We start from the raw sequence: 20,132 nt of genomic DNA, 5'->3' as shown, positions 1-20,132 counted from the left end.
AGAAACTCCATCTGAGTGGAGACTTAAAGTCGTTTTGTAACATCAGCTGGTAAAAGGAGCAGCACCGTATGTTTTAAACTGGTTCCAAACACACCGGAGCAAACGTTGGCTGATTATCAGACATCTCTGTAAATGTGTGCGGGAATTTCCTGCATTGGAAGTGCTACATTTGTGGGAATCAATGAAATTATGCACAATACCCGCAATCATGTACTGAAATTCAGCCTCATCTGTCAGAACAGATGAAATCTAACAGACAGTGTGAGACGCCACACTGACTTACTGCAGTGAGAAGCTTTAGTGCCTGGAAGATATACTGTATGTTTTTATAATTACTGGACTTACTGGGCTCTTTTGATGAAACAGCAATAACAAGTCATCAATGTCTTCTCTCTCTCTCTCTCTCTCCCTCCCTCCCCCTCCCTCTCTCTCTCTCTCTCTCTCTCTCTCTCTCTCTCTCTCTCTCTCTCTCTCTCTCTCTCTCTCTCTCTCTCTCTCCCTCCCTCCCCCTCCCTCTCTCTCTCTCTCTCTCTCTCTCTCTCTCTCTCTCTCTCTCTCTCTCTCTCTCTCCAGGTGGTCATATTGAACTCGAGGTCGGTTGCCCCGGGCGACGCCCCCGCAGGGTCGGCCAGAGAAGTCTCCATGATCATCAACCAGGCGGAGCGCAGGAAGCTGTGTGGGCGGAGCCGCCAGAGCTCGCTGGTCGCCTGGGAAACCAGCCTGGAGGACGTCCCCGAGGACGAGGACGATGAAGAGGAGAAGGAGCAGGAGGAGGAGGAGGAAGAAGAAGAAGAGGAGGAGGAGGAGGAGGAGGAGGAGAGTGTGATGGAAGGAACGGTGCTGGAAGCAGGAGGTGAAGAAGAGGAGGAGGAAGGGGAGAAGACAGCGATGGAGGAAGATCTGGAGAAGGTAGCTGTCTGTCTGTCTGTCTGTTATACTTGGGCGATATCCAAAATGTAATATTACAGATATTACATTTATAAAATAAAATATGGCAATATACAATATTATCACAATAGATATATACTGTATATATTTTGTATATATATATATTTTTTTCTCTCATTCTAAATTACATCAAATTTATAGGGGGGGCAACATTTCAGGGTTCCTAAGCAGGTCTGGAAAGTCTGGAGAAGCATTAAAAATGGATTTGATCATTTCCAGGTCTTGAATAGTTTGGGAATTTGAAAAAAATGTCTGGAAAAGTATGGAAAATGTTGCGGTTCAGGTCCGATACACACATAATTCTAGCTTTTATGTTGTTGTAGAGCCACTTTGAGTCCACAGTTTTTGTTGATGTGAAGAATAATGTTCAGATAGAGGGACGCTCTTATTACCCAGCCGCTGTCAGCTGCATTATATCAAATACCCACCAACATCAAATCCGGTCAAGAACATAGGGTCTGGGAAAAATATGGAATTTTAAAATGGAAAGCGTGTAGGAACCCTGCCAATCATCTCACATATTCTGATATTTGTCTCTGTGAAGAACAATCTTCATCTCTACAGTGATATGACCTAGTTAGCAGGGGCAAGATGTCTATCTGTGTAAATCATATTGAACACCAGACAAAATCTTCAAAACAAATCAAGGTCTGGAAAAAGTATGGAATGTTTTAATTGAAAATGTGTAGGAACCCTGATATTCAATACCGCTGAAAATATCACGATATTTCACAAATATCGTGTGTGTGTGTGTGTGTGTGTGTGTGTGTGTGTGTGTGTGTGTGTGTGTGTGTGTGTGTGTGTGTGTGTGTGTGTGTGTGTGTGTGTGTGTGTGTGTGTGTGTGTGTGTGTGTGTGTGTGTGTGTGTGTGTGTGTGTGTGTCTCTCAGCGGTCAGACAGGGAGGCGGAGCTGCGTTTGCTGCTGGAGTCTCAGATCAGAGAAGAAGTCAGCTCTGAGTTCATGGAGCTGTTCAACCAGATGGAGAAAGACTACAGGTGATGAGTCAGCATGTCTGAACACCTCTCTCCTGTCTTTACTCTACAGTAATGTGAGAAATCCTCCCAGTCACACAGACCTCACGCTGTCCTCTGATTGGTCTACAGTTGTTTTCATTTTCATGTTCATTTCAGTGGAAATGGGAATTTTATTGTAACTGGCATTAAAAAGTCCTGAGCAGTCTGACCTCAACAGAATGTAAATGTCTCACCTAGGGCGATATTGACAAAATCAAATATCACAATATTTATGTGATATTTTGTGATATACCTCGATATCAATAATGTGAGGATATTTGGGGGATGGATGACTGTTGGTGCTTTCAGAAGATATAATATAGATATAATATTTACACATGAGAACGTTTTCAGAAAAGAGCGTTAGCAGGCTGATGAGGATCAGATGGAGAAGCAGGAAGAGACGCTCAGCGTTTCACTCAGAATAGTCAGATAAGTTCAGAAACTGTAAAAGACAACGCAGACTTTAAACAACATGTAAGCTATATGATGATATTATAACCAGAATCCCAGAGGATCTCTAGTCTGATGTCATGACATCTGTATTATCCTGATATGTCACCTGGCTCTAGTCTCACCCAGCTTTAAATTCAACTTAAAGACACAGAGCAGAGGAAAAGTTTTGTTTGAACCTGGACTTCTGTTGTTAGGACTTGTGTCTGACTGACTGACTGTCTGTCTCTCTCTCTCTCTGTCTGCCTGTCTGTCTCTCTGTCTGTCTGTCTGTCTGTCTGTCTCTCTGTCTGTCTGTCTGCCTGTCTCTCTCTCTGCCTGTCTGTCTCTCTGTCTGTCTGCCTGTCTCTCTGTCTGTCTGTGGTCAGTGATCGTCTGGAGAAGGAGAGAGAGCTCCTGGAGGAGAGAGCAGAGAAGAGACTGGAGATCCTGAAGAACCTGGTGAACAAGACTGTGGACCTGTCTGACACCAACACAGACGACAGCAAGGTACTGACTGCCTGTCTGTCTCTCTCTCTCTCTCTGTCTGTCTCTCTGTCAGTTTCTACCTTCTGCTCCATGATTAAAGACATTTTTAAATCAGTTTCTCAGAACCTCTCAGCCTCATTCAGTTCCAAACAGCAGAGAAATCAACTGGAGACAGTGATAATCCAGTTCAGTCAGTAAAGATGATCATCACTGTGAAGGAGAATCTGCATCAGAAGGCTGAGATCAGACTGGAAACTTTTAGACTTTGAGTTTAGTTCAGTTTTATCTGAACGCGTCACATTCAGGAATCTGGTTTCTGCTCGTAAACCAGAAGAGGCCAGATACTGTTTCCACTTCACTGTGTGTCCAGGTTCTGAGCTCTCCTCTCCAAAACAAATCTTCCAACCTGTAGCTATCGTCCTCTGGGGTTTGCGTCAGGCCCCGCCTCCTGTCAACCAGATCCAGTCTGGAATAGAGCTTTTTTTTTTGTTTTTTTCCTTACTGCACAATTCAAACCTCAGAACAGTGTTACAGTTCTCGCCTCTTGTTGCTGTCCCGGTTGTATTTAGTCACTCTGCCAAACGCCTCGGAGACTCCTAACTGCCGTAGTGCCGAGCCGGGACGTCCCGAGGCAGACGGGGGGCCTTTCACTGCATCGTGTAACGGGCGATGAGCGGTCCTAAGATGCGATGATAGATTTGTCGTTTCCTCGCATGACTTTGATTTTCTTGCTGCAGATGCGGCACACTGCCTCGTCCGAATTCTCTGGCTTTCCCTCTTCATCGAGCTCAAAGACAAAATGTTCCCAAACAGGAGAAGTCAGGTTGGGTTTCGCTACAAGATCCATGTTTTTAGTCTAATGTGAAGAGAAAACTTTCCGTAGCCAACAGCTGCAAAGCAAGTTCGTTCTCCGATCAGAATGTTAACTGCACAACTGTGAGTGGAAACTTTCAAACACGTGGCGTGAAGAAAATAGGCTTCACAATTATAATAATTATTATTATTATTTAAAAAATTGTATTGCATTTATTTCAGATCACATAACTTTTACAGCTTTTAAAATTGGAACGTAAACAATAGGCCTAAAAAACCCCAGCGGTGAAGTGCTGATCAGCTTGACTGCAGTGTGACATGATTGCGTTACCGCGGTAATGCGGTAACCACGGCAACTCTATGTCTGGAACATGAGACAGAAAGTAAAGCTTAAAGATCTAAACTGCTGCTCTCTTCTTCACTGGGAGGGAACTGGTGATATTCAGACAGTTTGGTTCAGAATATTTACTGTGGAAAACAACTATGAAATAAAATATTACATATGTGGAAAACCATCTGCAGTGATGGAGAGCAGGAGGGGAATGAAGTGAGGATATGAGCAGACATGTGACTCAGCAGGGGTGTTGATCTGTGTGTGTGTGTGTGTGTGTGTGTGTGTGTGTGTGTCTGTGTCTGTGTCTGTGTGTGTGTGTGTGTGTGTGTGTGTGGTTTCAGGAGGAGCGGGCGGCTCTGCTGGAGGGAATCCTCAGCTCTGTGACTGAAGACCTGCAGAAGATCAGAGAAGACGCTCAGACCGCTCAGCACTGTCTCACCCAACACACACACACTGCAGGTACACACACACACACACACACACACACTCACACTGCAGGTACACACACACACACACACACACACTCTGCAGGTACACACACACACACACACACACACTCTGCAGGTACACACACACACACACACACACACACACACACACACACACACACTCTGCAGGTACACACACACACACACACACACACTGCAGGTACACACACACACTCACACACACTCACACACACTCTCTGCAGGTACATACACACACACACTCTGCAGACACACACACACACTCTCTGCAGGTACATACACACACACACTCTGCAGACACACACACACACTCTCTGCAGGTACATACACACACACACTGCAGGTACACACACACACGCACACACACTCTCCGCAGGTACATACACACACACACTCTCTGCAGGTACATACACACACACACACTGCAGGTACACACACACACGCACACACACTCTCCGCAGGTACATACACACACACACTCTGCAGACACACACACACACTCTCTGCAGGTACATACACACACACACACACACACTGCAGGTACACACACACACGCACACACACTCTCCGCAGGTACATACACACACACACTCTGCAGACACACATACACACACTCTGCAGGTACACACACACACTCACACACACTCTCTGCAGGTACCTACACACACACACTCTGCAGACACACACACACGCACTGCAGGTACACACACACACACACACACACACACACTCTGCAGGTACACACACACACACACACTGTCCCTTTGCTCTGTCACTGCCTTAATGTGCTGTTGTATTTATGTGGTGAAGTTGACCTTTGACCCTGTGCTGTGGTTCTTCCTGCTTCCAGAGCTGGAGGCGCTGCGATTGGAGAAGCAGCAGTCACATGACCAGCTGCAGGAGGCGAAGGAGGTACTGTAGCATCACTGTCTTCTTCTTCTACTGGGACTAATGTGTGTCCTTCTTCTTCTTCTTCTTCTCCCGGTGGGTCGGGTGCTTCTCAGTCTGGGATAATACTTGTGAGCTTCACTACAGGTCTTACATTGTCCTGTTCTTACCCAGAGGAGGTAGAAGTACACAAATTCCCTACTCAAGTAAAAGTACAAATACTCATCTAAAAATGTACTCTGGTAGAAGTTGAAGTACCGTTTCAAATCCTTTACTCAAGTCAAAGTATAAAAGTACGTGGACTTAAATTTACTTAAAGTATTAAAGTAAAAGTCGTTCTCTAAAAAATTCATTTCTAATGTTCTAAACTGGTTTTCTGTTGAGCGTTCCTCTGAATCCCAGATGAGAAAGAGTCTGCAGCTCAGATCACTAATGTTAATTCTAGCAGCTGAATTCATTTATTTATTGATATTTATTGATATTGATTTATTTATATATTAATTGAATTTAACCAGATGAGCAAATTTTGAATTAGCCAATTTGTTTTCTGCTGTAAAGCAGGTGGTTTGGAGAAGCCTCTTAGTTTCCTCCTCACACTGCAGCAGCGTTAGCCGTCACTTTCTGTGAATCTGCCTCAGACTGTTTTCAAGCTGCTGCCTGAGAAACTCCATCTGACTGGAGACTTGAAGTGGTTTTGTATCATCAGCTGGTAAAAGGAGCAGCACCGTAGGTTTTACAAATCCAGCCGCTCATTTCTCCGTTGTGAAGTTGGAGCCACAGATATATTCTGAGCCAGTTCACCTGAAACTTGTCTCTGGACGGCTGCTTCTGAGTAACGTTACCGTTACTGTCTGAGGATCCGGAGGATTAACGGTGTTAACGTTGACATCACCGGTTCTGCTGTTTGAGCTCGTCCTTTCAGGGTCCGGTGTTTTTTTCTGAGCGGGTTCCCCTTCAGATGATGTGGATTTAGGTTTTAGCCAGTGGTCCATGTTCACAGGCCTTCAAGTTCACATCATTGAAACCTTCTGTATGCTGGGAGAGATGCTGCAACAGGAGAGAGAGAGAGAGAACCGGGTGTGTTGTCGGGGGGGGGCGGGCGGCCTGGCGTTACAGGACAGCGTGCGGTCCCGCCCCGTCCCGTCCCGTGCGGTGACCCGGTGTCTGGCTCTGTGTTGTGTGCGGTCCCGTCCCATGTGGTCCTGTCCCGTCCCGTCCCGTGACCCGGTGTCTGGCTCTGTGTTGTGTTCCAGAGTCTGGAGCAGCAGAGGCAGAGGCTGGCGGACCTGATGCGGATCTGTCAGCAGAAAGACGATGACATCATCAAACTGCAGAGTGCCGTGGACAGAACTGTGGAGGACGCCGCCAGAGACGTAAGACCACTGTGACACCTCATACATGATGATGTCACTGCTACACCTCATACATGATGATGTCACTGCTACACCTCATACATGATGATGTCACTGCTACACCTCGTACATGATGATGTCACTGCTACACCTCATACATGATGATGTCACTGCTACACCTCGTACATGATGATGTCACTGTTACACCTCGTACATGATGATGATGTCACTGTTACACCTCGTACATGATGATGTCACTGCTACACCTCATACATGATGATGATGTCACTGTTACACCTCGTACATGATGATGTCACTGCTACACCTCGTACATGATGATGTCACTGCCACACCTCATACATGATGATGTCACTCTTACACCTCATACATGATGATGTCACTGCTACACCTCGTACATGATGATGTCACTGTTACACCTCATACATGATGATGTCACTGCTACACCTCGTACATGATGATGTCACTGTTACACCTCATACATGATGTCACTGCTACACCTCGTACATGATGATGTCACTGCTACACCTCGTACATGATGATGTCACTGTTACACCTCATACATGATGTCACTGCTACACCTCGTACATGATGATGTCACTGTTACACCTCATACATGATGATGTCACTGCTATTTAGTCTGCTGCTGCTGTCCTGCTCAGTAATGGTAGCAGTAGCAGTAGAAATAATAATAATACTAGTAGGGCTGGGCAATATATTGATATTATATCAATATCGTGATATGAGACTAGACATCATCTTAGATTTTGGATATGGTAATATGGTGATATGGCATAAGTGTGTTTTCCTGGTTTTAAAGGCTGCATTACAGTAAAGTGATGTCATTTTCTGAACTTACCAGACTGTTCTAGCTGTTCTATTATTTGCCTTTACCCACTTAGTCATTATATCCACATTACTGATGATTATTTATCAAAAATCTCATTGTGTAAATATATTGTGAAAGCACCAATAGTCATCCCTACAATATTGTCGCAATATCGATATCGAGGTATTTGGTCAAAAATATTGTGATATTTGATTTTGTCCATATCGCCCAGCCCTACTGACAACTGAACATTTAGCCACTTTGTAGAAAATACAGAGATATGATTTATGGTCCATATCGCCCAGCCATACATAATAGTTTAGTATTAGCAGTAGTACTACTAATAGTACTTGTACTCTCTCTCTCTCTTTCCTCTGTGTCTCTCTCTGTCTCTCTTTCCTCTGTGTGTGTGTGTGTGTGTGTGTGTGTGTGTCTCTCTCTTTTTTTCCTCTGTGTCTCTCTCTCTTTGTCTCTCTGTCTCTTTACTCTGTCTCTCTCTCTTTCCTCTGTCTCTCTCTTTCCTGTCTCTCTCTGTCTCTCTTTCCTCTGTCTCTCTCTTTGTCTCTCTCTTTCCTCTGTGTGTGTGTGTCTCTCTCTCTTTTTCCTCTGTCTCTATGTCTCTCACTCTGTCTCTGTCTCTCTCTTTACTCTGTCTCTCTCTCTCTCCCTCTCTCTCTCCCCCTCTCTCTCTCTCTCTCCCTCTCTCTCTCTCTCCCTCTCTCTCTCTCCCTCTCTCTCTCTCTCAGGGGGTTCTGGTCGAGTCGATCAGGAAGGAGCTGATGGAGCTGCAGCAGAACTGTCGCTGCCTGAAGACCGGAGGAGAGCAGGAGGAGAAGAAGGAGGAGGGGAGGAAAAGACGGAGTGACGCTCTGGAGGAGGAGGGAGGAGGACCGGCCAGGAAGAGAGGTGCGAGGAGGAAGAGGAGGAGAGATGGAGAGAGAGAGAGAGAGAGAGAGAGGATGGTTGATGAATTTCTTCTCCTCTGCTCCTCAGTGGTTCTGGAGGAGGAGATCTGGAGGCTGCAGGAGGAGAACGACCTGAAGGAGGAGACCATCCGCCAGCTGAGAGGAGAGACGGAGGAGAGGAGGAGGAGGGAGGAGGAGGAGAGGAGGAGCAGGCGGGAGGAGGTGGAGGAGGAGAGGAGGAGCAGGCGGCAGGAGGTGGAGGAGGAGAGGAGGAGCAGGCGGCAGGAGGTGGAGGAGGAGAGGAGGAGCAGGCAGCAGGAGGTGGAGCAGCTGAAGAAGGAGCAGGAGTTGTTGGAGCAGCAGGTGGAGCAGCTGACAGGTAGGAGCTCGACAACTCTCCTTCCTCTGCTGGGCAAAGACACACAAAACATTACTGACTGGTCCTTTAAATCTCCCTCTCTCCTCCTCCTCTCTCTTCTTCCTCCTCCTCCTCTCATCTTCCTCCTCTTCCCTTTCCTCTTCCTCCTCTCTCTTCTTCCTCCTCTTCTTCTTCCTCTCTCCTCATCTCCCTCCTCTTCTTCCTCCTCCTCTTCCACCTCTTTATCTCCTTCCTCCTCTTCTCTCTTCCTCTTTCTCCTTTGTCCTCCTCCTCTCCTCTCTCTCCTCTTCTTCCTCTCCCTCCTTTTCCTCTCTCTCCTCCTCCTCCACTTCCTCCTCCTCCTCTCTTCTTCCTCCTCCTCCACTTCCTCCTCCTTCTCTCTCCTCTTCTTCCTCTCCCTCCTTTTCCTCTCTCCTCCTCCTCCACTTCCTCCTCCTCCTCCTCTCTTCCTCCTCCACTTCCCCCTCCTTCTCTCTCCTCTTCTTCCTCTCCCTCCTTTTCCTCTCTCTCCTCCTCCTCCACTTCCTCCTCCTCCTCATCTCTTCTTCCTCCTCCACTTCCTCCTCCTTCTCTCTCCTCTTCTTCCTCTCACTTTTCCTTCTCTTCCTCTCCCTCTTCTTCCTCCTCCTCTTCGTCCTCCTCCTCCTCTCCTCCTCCTCTCCCTCCTCCTCCTCTTCCTCCTCTTCCTCCTCTCCTCCTCCTCCTCCTCTCCTCCAGCTGTCATGGCGGCTCAGTGTCCAGACTGTGATTCTCTGTTGTGTTCGTTGGAGTCGGAGCAGAAAGAAACGAGCAGACTGACGAAGGAGAACAAAGCTTTGATCAACGGAATGTTCCAGCTGCAGACCGAGGTACCTCTTCTTCTTCTACACCTCCACCAACTGAACTTCTTCTTCTACACCTCCACCAACTGAACTTCTTCTTCTACACCTCCACCATCTAAACTTCTTCTTCTACACCTCCACCAACTGAACTTCTTCTTCTACACCTCCACCATCTAAACTTCTTCTTCTTCTACACCTCCACCAACTGAACTTCTTCTTCTACACCTCCACCATCTGAACTTCTTCTTCTTCTACACCTCCACCAACTGAACTTCTTCTTCTTCTACACCTCCACCATCTGAACTTCTTCTACATCTCCAACATCTGAACTTCTTCTTCTTCTACACCTCCACCATCTGAACTTCTTCTTCTTCTACACCTCCAACATCTAAACTTTTTCTTCTTCTACACCTCCACCATCTGAACTTCTTCTACTACACCTCCACCATCTGAACTTCTTCTTCTGCACCTCCACCATCTGAACTTCTTCTTCTACACCTCCACCATCTAAACTTCTTCTTCTTCTACACCTCCACCATCTGAACTTCTTCTACACCTCCAACATCTGAACTTCTTCTTCTACACCTCCACCATCTGAACTTCTTCTTCTTCTACACCTCCACCATCTGAACTTCTTCTTCTACACCTCCAACATCTGAACTTCTTCTTCTACACCTCCACCCTCCAAACTTCTTCTATACTTCCACCATCTGAACTTCTTCTTCTTCTACACCTCCACCATCCAAACTTCTTCTACACCTCCACCATCTAAACTTCTTCTTCTACACCTCCACCATCTAAACTTCTTCTTCTACACCTCCACCATCTAAACCTTTTCTTCTACACGTGTTTTAGGTGACCGGCCTGCAGCAGCAGCTCAGGGAGCAGACTGACAGGGCTGACGGCCTATCAGAGCAGCTGGACACCACCAAGGCCCGCCTCCAGAACCTGGAGAGCCAATCGGAGGAGAAGACCAAGACCGTTGACGGTCTGACACAGGAAGTGAAGCGTCTGACACAGGAAGCCGACGGTCTGAGACAGGAAGCCAAGGTTCTGCTTTATTTCTTTTATACTGTTTACTGTTTTTGAAACTGTTTGATTTGTGTTTTCTCTTTCTTTCTTTGACTGATTGTCTGATTGATCGGGATTTCAGATGATTGGTTGATTGGTTCAGTAATTGTTTGGATGTCTGATTCTTTGATTGGTGCTTTGGTTGTTTGGTTAATTGGTTGACTGATTGATTGGTGTTGGTTAATTGGTTGGTTGATTGGTTTACTGATTGACTGACTGGTTGAGTTGTTCATTATCAGTTTGTTAATTGGTTGATTGACTTGATTGATGGATGGATGTGTTTCAGGAGGAGCAGAGGAGCAGTGTGTTGATTAGTTGATTGATTGATTGATTGGTTGGTGTGTTTCAGGAGGAGGAGCAGTGGATTGATTGATTAGTTGATTAATTGTTGATTTGATTGGTCGGTGTGTTTCAGGAGGAGGCGGGGCACAGCAGCAGTGTTTTGGTTAATTGATTGATTTGATTGGTCGGTGTGTTTCAGGAGGAGGCGGGGCACAGCAGCAGTGTTTTCCACGCTGCCATGGCGGAGCTGAGGAAGGAGAGCGAGGCGGCGCTGGAGAGATCGGCTCTGAAAACCCAACAGATAGAAAACCTGCAGAGAGACAAAACCCAGCTGGAGAAAACACTGATGGACAGGTAGAGAGAGAGGGAGAGGGAGAGAGAGGTTCTAGTAGTAATAGTTGCAGTAGTAGTGCTATTAGTAGTAATAGTAGGCATGGCTATTGTTTGTTACTGTAAGCTTTATTGATTATAACATACTGAACATGTGACTAGAAAACAACTGTCTCAATATGTGCAGAAGACTGACAAACTCTTCCTCTTCTCTTCTCTCCTCCTCTCTTCTCCCCTCCTCTCCTCTCTCCTCTCCCCTCCTCTCCTCTCTCCTCCTCTCCTCTCTCCTCTCCTCCTCTCTCCTCCTTTCCTCCTCTCCTGTCCTCTCTCCTCTCCTCCTCTCTCCTCCTTTCCTCCTCTCCTCTCCTCCTCTCTCCTCCTCTCATCTCCCCCTCTCCTCCTCTCCTCTTCTCTTCCTCCTCTCCTCTTCTCTTCCTCCTCTCCTCTCCTCTCTCCCTCTCCTCTCTCCTCCTCTCCTCTCCTCCTCTTCTCTTCCCTTCCCTTCCCTCTCCTCTCCCCTCCTCTCCTCCTCTCTCCTCTCCTCTTTTCTTCTCTTCTCTCCTCTCTCCTCCGCTCTCCTCTCACTCTCTCCTCTCCTCCTCTCTCCTCTCGCTCTCTCCTCTCCTCCTCTCTCCTCTTTTCCTCCTCTCCTCTCTCTCCTCCTCTCTCCTCCTCTCCTCTCCCCCTCTCTCCCTCTCCTCTCCTCTCCTCCAGTGAGAGAGTGTGTGTCCAGCTCAGAGAGGAGTTAGCCAATCAGAGAGCAGAGTTCTCCAGTCGGCTTCAGATCTGGCAGACGGACAGAGAGAGACTGGAGGAGATGGAGAGAGCGGAGGAGGAGAAGAAGAGAGAGGTGGAGAGAGAGAAGGAGGGTAAGCAGGTCAATTAATCAACCAATTAACAGGCTTCGGCTGGTAATCGATAATATTGATTCATGGAGTATTGCGATATTTTCAGTATTATCAAATAACATTAAAGAGAAACTAAACCCCAAACCCAAATCTGTGTGAAGCCGACATCTGATGGTAAAAACTATCAGCCAAAGTAACTATTGGCTGATCTTTGGTGCCAGGTGATGATGTCACCTTCTATAGAGTACCACAAGTGGTGACATCACGTGGCACCAAAGATCAGCCAACAGCAGATGGCCATTTCAGTTGGATGCTTTTTTGCTTTTTACCATTAGATGTCAGGCTTTACACTGATTTGTGTTTGGGGTTCAGTTCCTCTTTAATGAATTACAGCTTGTCTGATCCAGTCTGCTCAGACCAGGGCAGGAGTTACACCACGGCCCAACGGCCAGGGCCTGGACGCCCCGGAGTGTGTCCGTAATGCTCCTTCTAAAATGAACTCTCCACACGGCCAGTTTGGCCTGTCTTGTTTTCAACTGGCCGCTGTGCCTTAAGAGAAAGTTGTGGATTTCCTCATTTAAAACTACATGCGACGCAGCAAATAAACAAACTCAGTTTCCCAGAGTCTCCGTCGTCACGCTGGACATCAACAGCAGCGCCAGATTTCTCCCACTCCCGCAAATATATGTGTAACATTAAGGTAAACATTAACAGATAATTATTAATTAAACTGAGTGGGAGAGAGAGAAGCCATCGCTAACTGCTAAGCTAAGTAACTAGCAGATCTGAAAAGCGTGTAAACAGCTGTGGGATTAGAGAGAAAGTCGCTAACAGAAGCAGAGAGCTATGAGTGCTTGAGCAGAACTAGAGTCAGTTTAAATGTACAGCGGGTAATTAGCCGCTGTAATGAAGAATACAGCAAAATTAACTGGGTCAGTAGCAGCGGCCTGCATATGAGGCGTTTAGGGAACATCGGTAAATTTTAGCATCTACCGATAGTCTGCATGTGAGGCGTTTAGGGGACATCTGTAATTTGTAGCTACAGAACATAACCTGGGTTACACTTACGTTATCGTGTGTTACTGGACATGTAACTAACTCTGCAGTCTGAGCCATCTGACATATGAGCTGCATCACACTGCAGCACAGCATTTTTTTCTATTAGGATATTTATTTTGTTGAGGAAAAAGGACTGAAAAAAGGATTTTAATAACCATTGGTTTTGGCGCCCATTGGTGCCCGAAATTTTGGCCACGATGCCTTCCAGGCCAGGCATTCCAGGCCTGTCAGACACAGCAGTACCTCTGATCTTTGGTTTGATGAGGGCTATGTAGTAATCCTGTGTGTGTGTGTGTGTGTGTGTGTGTGTGTGTGTGTGTGTGTGTGTGTGTGTGTGTGTGTGTGTGTGTGTGTGTTCAGAGCTGCGTGGAGCCCTGTCAGAACAGCAGAACCTGCTAGAAGACAGACTGAAGCAGATGGAGGCTCTCAGCCAAGGTAACCTGGCTAGTTTCATCATTAACTGTTCAGTCAGAAACTGAGACTGGTGTTGACAGATTTGTTTGTCCATTTTGGTTTTTAAATTGGTCTTAGGTTCAACTTCAGGCTGCATTAAACCTGCAGATTCCCTGATATTGTTCTCATTTTGATTTCACCTTCAAATGTTTTCATCATTTCTTCCTTCCGTCTGTCAGAACTGGCGAGCCTGAAGGAGGCCGACCTGCAGAGGAGGAAGGAGGAGGAGGAGGAGAGGAAGGTGCCGGTGGTGGAGGAGCTGAAGGAGGAGATGCAGAGGCTGCAGGAGAGGAGGGAGAGGGAGGGGAGACAGGAGGAGGAGAGGCAGCAGAGGAGCAGGGGGAGCAGGCAGTTCGAGGCTGTGAGGAGAGAGATGGAGAGACTGAAAACACAGCAGGAGGAACAGGAAAACACACAGGTGAGTTCATATGGATCTGAATCTGAGGGAGTTTGGAGAGGAGGGTGGAGTAGAAACAGTAGTAGTAACAGTAGTAGTAGAAGCAGTAGTAGTAGCAGTAGCAGTAGAAACAGTAGTAGTAGAAGCAGTAGTAGTAGAAACAGTAGTAGTAGCAGTAGAAACAGTAGTAGTAGTAGCAGTAGTAGTAGAAACAGTAGTAGTAGTAGCAGTAGTAGTAGAAACAGTAGTAGTAGAAGCAGTAGTAGTAGAAACAGTAGTAGTAGAAGCAGTAGTAGTAGAAACAGTAGTAGTAGCAGTAGTAGTAGAAACAGTAGTAGTAGAAACAGTAGTAGTAGAAGCAGTAGTAGTAGAAACAGTAGTAGTAGAAGCAGTAGTAGTAGAAACAGTAGTAGTAGAAACGGTAGTAGTAGTAGCAGTAGTAGTAGAAACAGTAGTAGAAACAGTAGTAGTAGAAGCAGTAGTAGTAGTAGCAGTAGTAGTAGAAACAGTAGTAGTAGAAACAGTAGTAGTACTAGTGGCAGTAATATAAATGGTAGTAGTAGTAGCAGTAGTAGAAACAGTAGTAGCAGTAGTAGAAGCAGTAGCAGTAGAAACAGTAGTAGCAGTAGTAGTACTAGTGGCAGTAATAGAAATGGTAGTAGTAGTAGTAGTAGTAGTAGCAGTAGTACTAGAAACAGTAGTAGCAGTAGTAGAAACAGTAGTAGTAGAAACAGTAGTAGTAGTAGTAGTAGTAGAAACAGTAGTAGCAGTAGTAGTACTAGTGGCAGTGATAGAAATGGTAGAAGTAGTAATAGTAGTAGCAGTAGTAGTAGTAGTAGGTGATGTAGGAACTGATTCTTCTTCTTCTACTGTTGTTATGCAGGTTGTGTCTCGGTGTGGGGGGCGTGTCCCTCGTCCAGAACAGGAAGTCTCCGTCTCTCCTCTGCAGTCCAACATGGCCGACCGGACCAAAACCCCCAGAACTACCAGGAGGAAGAGGAAGAGCAACGACGTGGAGGTGTGTGTGTGTGTGTGTGTGTGTGTGTGTGTGTGTGTGTGTGTGTTGGGAAAGCATCTCTTGTTAATGTTTGACAGATGACCTCAAGTCTTCAGTTGTAGAATTGCGGAGAGTTTGATGAGGCTAATGTGTGTGTTGTGTGTGTCTCTCTCTCTCTCTCTCTCTCTCTCTCTCTCTGTGTGTGTGTGTGTGTGTGTGTGTGTGTGTGTGTGTGTGTGTTGCAGGACCTGGTGCACAGTGAGAATAAGAGGAACAGACTGAGAGGAAACAAACAGGTGAAGAGCAGCAACTCAGCAGGGAATCAAACTCTCAACCCACAGTGTTAGTGCTTTGATTTAACCTCTCTCTCTCTGTCTCTCTCTCTCTCTCTCTCTCTCTCTCTCTCTCCCTCTCTCTCTCTGTCTCTCTCTCTCTCTCTCTCTCTCTCTCTCCCTCTCTCTCTCCCTCTCTCTCTCTCTCTCTCTCTCTCTCCCCCTCCAGTCTTCTTCGGTGGTGAAGGAGAAGAAAGATGGAACCCTCCAGAAGATTGGAGTTTTACTCCACAGCTCTCCTTCCATACTGGGCAGCAAAGGTGTGTGTGTTGACTCATTTGGGTTTTTGATTCCAATACTCATATTTTCAGACTGAAGATCTTCAGTATCTTCAAATTTGATCTTTTCCACAACAAAAGTTTCCCAGTGTTCAGTGTTTTTATTCAGAGTTTTCTCCTCATCAGGACGAAAAGCCTCTGAAACATGTAGAGCATCATGGGAAACTAAAACTCTCCACTGATGTAGAGCATCATGGGAAACTAAAACTCTCCACTGATGTAGAGCATCATGGGAAACTAAACCTCTCCGCTGATGTAGAGCGTCATGGGAAACTAAACCTCTCCACTGATGTAGAGCATCATGGGAAACTAAACCTCTCCACTGATGTAGAGCATCATGGGAAACTAAACCTCTCCACTGATGTAGAGCATCATGGGAAACTAAACCTCTCCACTGATGTAGAGCATCATGGGAAACTAAACCTCTCCACTGATGTAGAGCATCATGGGAAACTAAACCTCTCCGCTGATGTAGAGCGTCATGGGAAACTAAACCTCTCCACTGATGTAGAGCATCATGGGAAACTAAACCTCTCCACTGATGTAGAGCATCATGGGAAACTAAACCTCTCCACTGATGTAGAGCATCATGGGAAACTAAACCTCTCCACTGATGTAGAGCATCATGGGAAACTAAACCTCTCCACTGATGTAGAGCATCATGGGAAACTAAAACTCTCTGATGTAGAGCATCATGGGAAACTAAAACTCTCTGATGTAGAGCATCATGGGAAACTAAAACTCTCCACTGATGTAGAGCATCATGGGAAACTAAAACTCTCTGATGTAGAGCATCATGGGAAACTAAACCTCTCCACTGATGTAGAGCATCATGGGAAACTAAACCTCTCCACTGATGTAGAGCATCATGGGAAACTAAACCTCTCCACTGATGTAGAGCATCATGGGAAACTAAACCTCTCCACTGATGTAGAGCATCATGGGAAACTAAACCTCTCCACTGATGTAGAGCATCATGGGAAACTAAAACTCTCTGATGTAGAGCATCATGGGAAACTAAAACTCTCTGATGTAGAGCATCATGGGAAACTAAAACTCTCCACTGATGTAGAGCATCATGGGAAACTAAAACTCTCTGATGTAGAGCATCATGGGAAACTAAACCTCTCCACTGATGTAGAGCATCATGGGAAACTAAACCTCTCCACTGATGTAGAGCATCATGGGAAACTAAACCTCTCCACTGATGTAGAGCATCATGGGAAACTAAACCTCTCCACTGATGTAGAGCATCATGGGAAACTAAAACTCTCTGATGTAGAGCATCATGGGAAACTAAACCTCTCCACTGATGTAGAGCATCATGGGAAACTAAACCTCTCCACTGATGTAGAGCATCATGGGAAACTAAACCTCTCCACTGATGTAGAGCATCATGGGAAACTAAAACTCTCTGATGTAGAGCATCATGGGAAACTAAACCTCTCCACTGATGTAGAGCATCATGGGAAACTAAACCTCCCCACACCTGTTCAGCAGCAGGGAAACCACCGACTTTAAATGGAAAAACGAATGTACAGAAAACATCATTGAAGTAATCACGTGTCATGTGACTCTCCAGCTAAGACCATCATCGGCCTGGTCAGCGGGCGGTCGGTGGAGAAGGAGGCGGTTACCGTGGCGACCAAACCCAAACGAGGCAGGAGGAAGCTTTACAAGACGGACGTCAGCTGTCCACTGCTCGACTCTCCACACCTGGTGAGAGAGAGAGAGAGTGTGTGTGTGTGTGTGTGTGTGTGTGTGTGTGTGTGTGTGTGTGTGTGTGTGTGTGCGCATTCAGAAAATCCAACTAAATTCTATCTTTTCATTTTTATTATATTGATTTAATTTCATTTCTGTATTATTTTACTATATTTTATTTCCTTTATATAGCTTTTTAAAGCTTATTAAAAATAGTTTATTTCAAATATTTTCATATTTTACACCTTTATTTCCTTTAGATCAAATCTGTTTTCCAAGGCGGAGCTAAAGTGTATATTATTATATTATTATACAACATGGTTTTTCATCCAAGCAGTGCGACTGGTCAGAGAGGTGTAGCTGTGTTTTACTGGTTGCTATGGTAACTCTTGTGGTAACCATGGAGCCAGTTGGTGCTGTGGAGGAAAGTGTTCAGTCAGTGGATGTTGGTGACAGAGCAGTCAGGATCCTGCAGAGGGCGCTGCAGCATGTTCTGTATGAATATGATCTATAACAGGCTCCTACCTAGACTCTATACAGATCTATATTAATATGATCTATAACAGGCTCGTCCCTAGACTCTATACAGATCTATATTAATATGATCTATAACAGGCTCGTCCCTAGACTCTATACAGATCTATATTAATATGATCTATTATATGATATATAAGGACATATATGGATAGAATTCATTGGGGAACAATAATATGTGTATGATGGGGTTTGCACTTGTATTTTTCATTTTCACGCCTCCTTGTGTAAATTATCACCCGGCAAAAATTAATTCCAAAAATATCCCCCCTCTTTTTTTTTACAAATCGCACCCTGCTTATCTATATGAATATGATCTATAGAAAGTTTGTGTCAAGATGCGTCCCTGTCATCCCTATAATCCCAATAAAGAGCGCCTTATAGGGGATTCATAATTAATAAATTGTTGTGCAGAATATAATAACAATAATTATAATTTTATTGATAGAGCACCTTTCATAAAACAAGTTTACAAAGTGCTTCACAACCAGTAAAACTACAGTCAGGTCAAAGTGTATTTATTAATATTCTGTAGGACAGTTCATACCAGAGCAAAGTGCTTTACACACCAGACAGATTAAATATACTGTACACACACACACACACACACACACAAATACACACACACATACATGCATACTGTACATGTACACTTAAGTACAGTCAGTATTTACATGCATACACACCAAGGTTATTATAGTTTTGCATTTTTCATTAGTTTTTATTTTTATTTTGTTTTGACATTTTGTTTTCAATTCCAGTTTAGTTTTAATTAGTTTTTAAAGCGGTTAGTTTGCTAGTTTAGTTTAGTTTTTATTTTTTGAAAATTAATTAGTTTCATTTATTAGTGTCAGTGTTAGTTTTAGTCTTTTTTTGTAATATGGGGTATTTGTCAGGGGCGAGATTCAAAAATTCAAAATACCAGGCTTATGTATGAAATAAATTGACAAAGATGAAAACTAAAGACATTTTCTCTATAATTTTAGTTTATTTTAGTTAGTTTTGTAAACACACAACACAGTTTCAGTTAGTTATCATTTTTTTTGTAAAGCCTCGTTTTTATTTTTATCTCAGTTAACAAAAAAAAAATTTCACACACACACACTGACAGCATGGTGACGGTTCCATACCAAGTAAAAAGGTTTTAGGGTTTAGCTTTTAGAAGAAGAAGTGTTGTGAGATCTGGAGCAGCAGACCGGTCCAACAGGAACAGGAAAGTCCATGAAGCTCCATGTGTTGAGAATGAGGACGTTTGTTTTCTCCCTCTGCCTGCAGCTGATGGGAGGAGCGCAGGAGGAGAAGGAGAGCGATCACCTCATCATCAGGAGACAGCTGCGCTCCAAGACCTCCAGGAAGTGACATCATCGTCAGCCGTTAACTCTGCGGTGACATCATCACCAGAAGACGAGTTCAGGGACACAGAGATAATTATCTTGTTAATTCAGAAAAACAGGGCAATTTTTTTTTTCAGGTGAATTCATTAATCTTCCGTACAAGTCTACCTCAGACGCTGCTGCAAAGCGGTGCAAACTTTGAGTGTGACATCATCATAAAGAGACGGCCCCGCCCCCCCGCACGCGCTCAGAGGAGGACAGCTGTCTCTCTGTCACCTCTGCTCTCACCTCTCACCCTCCTGTCTTCTACTGCTTTCTATTCTGCTCTGTTCTGCTCTACTGGTCCCAAACTGGTCCCGATCCTCCAGCCAGCTGGTTTCTAACTGGCTCCAGTGCTGCTGCTGGTCTGGAACATCGACTCAGGCTCGGGCCGATATTCAATAATACTGAATGTCGCGATATTTCTTGAATATCACAATATTTTACGCGGTATCAAATATCCCCCCCCACCCCAAAAAAAACTAAAAAAATCATTGTTGTAGTGAAAAAAACATTTTATTTGAAGTCAGCTCCCTTCTCCCTGTGGGTCGGCATGTAAAGTCAATTAAAAGACTGAGATTTTAATCTGAAGCAGTTTTAATCCCAGTGATTTAAAATGGCTTCAAGTAATTTCTCTCAACTGGAAATTCAAAGTATTTTAATTTTTTTTTTTTTTTTTTTTGTGTGCAGAGGAGGAGTGGGAGCTTTGTAAATATGTTAATTGCTGTATGTTAATTATTTGACTTTGTCTATTATCTGAAGTGTGATTCTTTTGAGTTTTATGAGTT

At 44.9% G+C, this 20,132-nt stretch overlaps 1 protein-coding gene across 1 annotated transcript in view; it reads left to right on the top strand.

Moving 5' to 3' along the window:
• LOC139640537 (kinesin-like protein KIF20A) overlaps window positions 1-19,891 on the top strand; it is a 28,884-nt gene extending 8,993 nt beyond the window's left edge. The window contains 20 exon segments of the mRNA XM_071514712.1: window positions 574-909; window positions 1,838-1,944; window positions 2,784-2,904; window positions 4,372-4,489; window positions 5,348-5,409; window positions 6,639-6,758; window positions 8,331-8,490; window positions 8,578-8,711; window positions 8,775-8,868; window positions 9,586-9,716; window positions 10,545-10,739; window positions 11,242-11,396; window positions 12,087-12,241; window positions 13,640-13,714; window positions 13,912-14,150; window positions 15,013-15,147; window positions 15,372-15,422; window positions 15,628-15,718; window positions 17,319-17,455; window positions 19,247-19,891. Of these exon segments, the coding sequence (XP_071370813.1) occupies window positions 574-909; window positions 1,838-1,944; window positions 2,784-2,904; window positions 4,372-4,489; window positions 5,348-5,409; window positions 6,639-6,758; window positions 8,331-8,490; window positions 8,578-8,711; window positions 8,775-8,868; window positions 9,586-9,716; window positions 10,545-10,739; window positions 11,242-11,396; window positions 12,087-12,241; window positions 13,640-13,714; window positions 13,912-14,150; window positions 15,013-15,147; window positions 15,372-15,422; window positions 15,628-15,718; window positions 17,319-17,455; window positions 19,247-19,330 (2,700 nt within the window). The 3' untranslated portion in view covers window positions 19,331-19,891.
• The last annotated feature ends 241 nt before the right edge of the window (window positions 19,892-20,132 follow it).

Source organism: Centroberyx affinis, unplaced genomic scaffold, assembly GCF_046629955.1.
Source record: "Centroberyx affinis isolate AG114_WGS23_722 - 3 ecotype Tasmania unplaced genomic scaffold, CSIRO-AGI_Caff_v1 ptg009763l_1, whole genome shotgun sequence".
Taxonomy (NCBI): Eukaryota; Metazoa; Chordata; class Actinopteri; order Beryciformes; family Berycidae; genus Centroberyx; species Centroberyx affinis.
The sequence above is the reverse complement of the archived record's forward strand: the minus strand, read 5'-3'. Positions and strand labels throughout refer to the sequence as shown.